Source organism: Marmota marmota, unplaced genomic scaffold, assembly GCF_001458135.2.
Source record: "Marmota marmota marmota unplaced genomic scaffold, marMar, whole genome shotgun sequence".
In the NCBI taxonomy this organism is placed as follows: Eukaryota; Metazoa; Chordata; class Mammalia; order Rodentia; family Sciuridae; genus Marmota; species Marmota marmota.
Window position 1 is genome coordinate 35,470,281 of NW_025999977.1, and position 6,000 is coordinate 35,476,280.

Here is a 6,000-nt window from a genome sequence, read left to right on the forward strand (position 1 = left end):
TCATACAGTACAATTCAGATAACTTAAGAGAATATTAAGGAGCTGAAATAAAGAAAAGATAGGGGAACAAACTTACATCAGGTTCTAGGGTCACACAACGCTGGAATGCCTTTGCTGAGCCTCCATAGTCTTCCAATGCCAAATAGGCACAGCCTAGAGAAAACCACACCCCGAGCTGCAAAGACCAAAAGACATAGTCATTCAAGTGCACAGAGACATATTTACAGGATGTAATCTGAAAATTATTAAAGATACTAATTCAACATTTTACCATAAAGAATGCAGAGCTATATAATAAACATTTAATTTACATTTAGTTTAAATTTAAGTAGTAATGAAGATGGATTTTTCTATATAATTTGCAAAGCTAATATAACATGAAAGCATGTATAACGTCATTGCACATCTTTTGCTGAGAAAGATCAAACCTGATGCTAACAAAGTTCTTTAGATGCAATGGAGAGCTTTGTTTACAGGCCTTTATATTAGGAGCCTGATATTATAAATTTAGGATTAATCAAACATTTTTCCTGAACATCTTCTATGTAAAAGGAGTATACAACTTTTTCTTTAAAATGGCAAATTTGCAACTGATAGATACATCACAAACATAAAAAGACAAATTTCTGCTTTCACCTTCAATTACTTCACAACTCATGCAGTTTAACAAAAGCCAAACTAGCCTAAAGTCTATCTGTGTAAGCATGCCTGATTTGTGTGTTGCTATGGACAGAAACTAAGGCTTCACACATGCTAGGCAAACCCTCTACTACTGAGCTGCACGGTCAGACCCTGAAAATAATTTGGGCAACACTGGCTCAGAATCTGGATTATCAAAGTCATGCAAAATGGAACACTGAGCTTGGGAAAACAGGTAAAATAGCTATTGGAACTACAAAAAAAATTCTTTCCAGCACAGAGTTTCCTTAAAATTCAATAGCCCCTATCAAGAAGGAGATAACACTGATAAAAATTCAATCCTATTAGTCAGAAAAGCAGCCATTACCAGTTAAGTTTGTTTTCCTTTCAGATACAGACTGTATGGCAGCAGCAGATGGAAGTCTACCTTCTTACCGCCAGCACAGACGCAGTGGCACTTTAGTGGGAAAGGAAATGAGGTGCTCCATTATCTATCCCCAGCCTTCCTCAGATGCAGAAGAGGAGGCTGCCTCCATTTCCCCCCTCACTTAGCCATTCCCACAAAACTTATTCCATATGGCCAGCTGAGGCCTGAAAGTTCTTTAAGCAGATAAAGATTTTTAGCTGATAATTAGAGATAAGGCTTAGAAAGCAAACATCCTTGGGAAATTTAACTCTCTGCAATGAATTCACAAGAGGCTATAAATAATTACTATATAGAGAACAGATTTTGTTAGAGGCATAGGTAATGCCTGAAAAGAGGGAAGATGTGTGTCTGATGGGAGTTGAGAGAAACAGAGGGACTAGGTTGAAACTAGAATTACAAGTTCACTTTTCTGAATCATGGGACTTCCAGCAACTTAAAAATGAGCTCACTACTTTGCTTTCTTCTGGTTATTTATAGAACCAAATGAAAAGAGCTTCAGTGCCTAACCACTCTCACTGAACATGATATATTCTGATAGGACCTAAAGTCTGATATTAACTTAAAAACCAAAATAAAAAACAAGTCCTCTAACTTCCAATGTGTTTAAAAAGTTTCAAAACCTGTTGGTTATATTTTATCAATTCTAAGGTATATTTTTTTTTTCAACATCTCTGAAACAGAGATGCAAGTCATCAGAGTTTTATTGGCAGTTTTCTTCCCCCCTAAATGAAGCAGCACTTAACGGGGTGCCCCTTATAATGGATGGCCTCTTAGAAACAATGAATTATGGTAGTTAGCTTACTAGGAATGAGTGCTGTCACCTTCTGGTACTAGATTAAGAACAGTGAGAACTGCCCTGAGGTTCTCTAAATGCCTGTGCTTTGTTTGTTTTCTACATTGCCAAATGACAAATCATCTCTTCCATGAGTTGTTATAGTAACGAGCCAGTGTAAAAATCAAGATTTAAGTAAAGAACTTTTTAACTTTTCAGTTCACCTGAAAAGATTTACGAAGATTGCAAATATCCCAAATTAGCAATCTCCTCCATATAGCTCTAAAATATACTGGTGGTAAGATTTATTCTTTACTTTTTGGGTTTAAAAATTAGTTAATGTTTTGTAAAAATTAGTTAATGGTTTGTAAGTATCTTAAAATCAAAACAAATGTACTAAAAAGCAGACATAAGTATTTTCATGGTCCTCTTTCACTCTTGGTTATTTCTGCAGTGGTCTTAATAATTTGCATTGAAGGACATCCTAGAATCAGTTAACTATTAATTAGATTTCATCTACTGACAGCATATAATTATGATGGGCAATGACCTCTGTATACACCTTATTCTTTGAAATTGTACAAGGCCCTTTTTCTTTTTGTTAAAACTCTAGGATCTTCTTGCTCATGGCTGACACACTGAAGCATTCATATCTTGCTTCTCAATTGAGATCCTTAGAATTTGGGGAAAAGAAGAATATATGGTGCCTCTTTAGCCTTTTTCTTTTTTTCATCTTAAACTATTACTTAAATTATTATTATCAATAATGACTGTCTTCTGGACTGAAGAAGGTCATATTCTTAAGAAAAGAATAATATAAAAAAATATTAAATTAAAAAAAAATCAAAAGAAGCCTTTCAAACCCTCAAACAAGTCCTCAAAATGGAGTTGAGTTATTGAGTACCAAAATCTCTTAACTAGCCCAGAGCTATCATATAGAAATAGAATGCTAGCCCACATTACATTTTCTATTAGCAACATTTTAAAAAGTAAAAAGAAATATGAAATTTATTTTAATAATATCTAACTCTACATATACAAAATAAGATGATTACTTCAATGTGTTATTAATGTACAAAATTACTGAGATATTTTATATTCATCTTTTTATACCAAGTCTTTGAAATCTCATGTGTGTCTGACATAGCATGTCTCAGTTTTGATGAGACATATTTCAAGCAGCTGGTGGCTGCTACATTGGGGGCAGCACAGGTCTATGCTACTTCTCTGAAATAAGCTCATAGCCCCTAGAATGCATCCTGTGAGCTCTCACTGTTCATATACTATAGTTACTCTCATTTCTTTGTACACAGTAGCAACCAGAATAATTAGCACTTAATAAGCATCTACCATGTGTGCCAAGCACTGACACCATGAGCTTTCCATATATTGCCTCATGTGTTCCTCACAAAAACTCTGTAAGGTAGTTAATATCATCCTCATTTAAGCGATATCAAAGGAATGGAGATTTCAACCCCATCAGGTGACCCAAAGCCAGCATCTTCTCCACTTGGCTACATCTCACTAACCACACCATTCTGACCATATACAAGCCATGACTCATGGCAATACCACCTTTGTCATGGATATAGAAAGAAATGGAGCAGTAAACATGTGCTGGGCACACCCAAGACAGCAAAGCTTTAAAAAACAGAGGCATCCTTCTTCCCCCAAAGGCTCTCTCCATTGGCTACAAAGGTGGACAAAGAAGTAGCAAAGGAAGAAACCACCATAGTTAATTGGAGGGAAAAGATGAAAGGTAATCTTTTATCAAAGGAACTGGGCAAGAATGGAACAAGACAATCATTTGACAGAAAGACTCTTAGTGAGATATCTGCAGAGCTTATTTCCAGGGCAAATCTAGAAGGCAAGCCGACTACAGGTAGCAATGACTTGTAGAAACAGCCTCCTGGGTTTATCTCTGAGGAAGCCAACACAGAAACACAAGGAGCCACAAGTTTATTCTGAATGTAATGATATCTATACTTAAAAATGACTTAAAATTAATTATAAAATCACTAATAAAGAAACATGCTGTTGAAATATGGTCCCTGAATTTTCCTCTCAAAGCCACCTAGAGAGTAAAAGAGGGGAAAGACAGACAACAGAGATTAAGAGATTTTGAGAAACTGTATGACTTTGGCCATATCACTTAACTGGAGTCTCAGTCCCCCAAGTGTTAAGTGAGTGGGGGTGGTCTAGGCTAAAATTCCAAGGCTCTTATGACTTCCCATATTATGAAAACTCAGAGGTGAAAAGGTTCAAGGTACATTTGTGCCATCTAGTGGCAAAATAAGCATACTGACAATATGAACAGATTAAGATGAGAATCTGTTTGAAGAGCTAGAAGGGAATCCATTCAATTCAGGTTTGAAGAACTAGAAGGGAATCCTTCAATTAGAGGCCAAGATGAAAATAAGGCCTACAGTGGAAATAAATTTGCTGGAAGCCACCCAAGAATTCCTGATTCCTGGTGTGCAATATGTATGATGAAAAGAGTGACTACAGTACTTATTAAAACTCAATATTTAGAAGAGAAATTAAATAGCAGGTTACTGTGAAGGCTAATAAAGACTAAGCACCACCACTAGATAATGAGCACAGATTACTTTTACAATTAAAAAGTTATTTTTATTAGAATATTAAAGCATATCTGGGGCTGGGGATGTGGCTCAAGCGGTAGCGCATTCGCCTGGCATGCGTGTGGCCCGGGTTCAATGCTCAGCACCACATACAAACAAAGATGTTGTGTCTGCTGAAAAACTAAAAAATAAATATTAAAATTCTCTCTCTCAAAAAAAAAAAAAAAAAAAAAGCATATCTGTAATAGGTACCACTCTCTGGTACACACATCACAAATTTCTTTCTTAAACGATAAGCTTCATACCTTTTACTAAGTTCCCTTACAGAGTCAACCATTTTGAATTTTTCTGTCACAAATACTAAGGGTCAACAGAATGGAATCCTAAAGCCATGCTATGCTCTCCATTCTTTCTTGTCTCATTCCCATGATGCAAATGCAGATGAGCTGTCAATGTGTTTTAATTAAACAGGGATGACACAAGTCAAATCTGAGAGTGACTGATATCAATGCTATTTGGTAGTAGCTTTTCCTAAAGTGATACTTGATTTTCGTAATTTTTAAAATGTGTACTGCCAACTCCTTTTTTTTTTTTTTTTTCGGTTGCTGATGGACCTTTACTTATTTACATGCAGTGCTGAGTATCACTCATGCTAGGCAAGTGCTCTACCACTGAGCCAACCTCAGCCCACATCACTGCCAACTCTTATAACCAAATTTCTTTTACTAAATTCTAAATTCTCCTCCCTGAAAAAGCACAAGTCTTGTCAGTTTCTCGGTCTTGCTAAAGAAATAATTTCCTTTTAGTGTTTTTCTTTAAAATAAAGGATCAACTACATTTTATAAATACTTTTTCTTTAACTATAAGTTATTATTTAATGCCCTTCTCTTATTCTCCTCTAGATTTGGTTACCACTGGTTCTTATATTTGCCCATTCTTTCCAGAACATTCATAATGTGTTTACATCTCCTCTCTATGTAAGACTCTCCTGTTACATATCTCTTCCTATTAGGCTATACATAATGGGGCAACAATGATTTTCTACTACCATTACTACAGAGCAATAGGTAAGAAAGAAAAGTGCCTTTGTTGCAACATGTATTACTGAGAACTTACTATGGGCTAGTGTTAGGGTTTGAATATGAGCTCTTGTGTTAATGTTGGAATGTTAGGAGGTGAAATGACTGGATCTTGATAGCCACACCCTAATCAGTTTGAATGGACTGGCTGGGTGGTAACTGTAGACAGGTAGGGTGTGGCTGGAGGAGGTGGGTAACTGGGGGTGTGCTCTGAAAAAGTTCTTCCCTGTGGCCCCTTCCCCTTTCTCCATTTCCTGACTATCAAGAGCAGAGTAGTTTTCCTCTGCCATATCCTTCCAACATGATAATCTGCTCACCTCAGATCCAGAGCAATGGTGTCAGCCTACCATAGACTTAATCTCTGAAACTGTAAGCCAAAATAAACTTTTCCTCCTCTAAGTTTTTCTTGCCAGGTATTTCAGTCACAGCCACAAAAGGTCACTAACATAGCCAGACATATGCTTGTTTTAGTCAGCTTTTTTTTTTTTTTTTTTTTTTTTT

General features: G+C 36.2%; 1 protein-coding gene across 4 annotated transcripts in view; it reads right to left on the minus strand.

Annotated features, from left to right (window-relative positions):
* Nucleotides 1-6,000, minus strand: part of Ttc27 (tetratricopeptide repeat domain 27) — a 155,937-nt gene that overhangs the window by 33,658 nt on the left and 116,279 nt on the right. For all 4 annotated transcript variants that reach the window (XM_015479784.2, XM_015479785.2, XM_048804572.1 and 1 more), the window contains one exon: nt 77-175. In XM_015479784.2, coding sequence (XP_015335270.1) covers nt 77-175 — 99 coding nt within the window. The remainder of the gene's footprint in view (nt 1-76; nt 176-6,000) is intronic.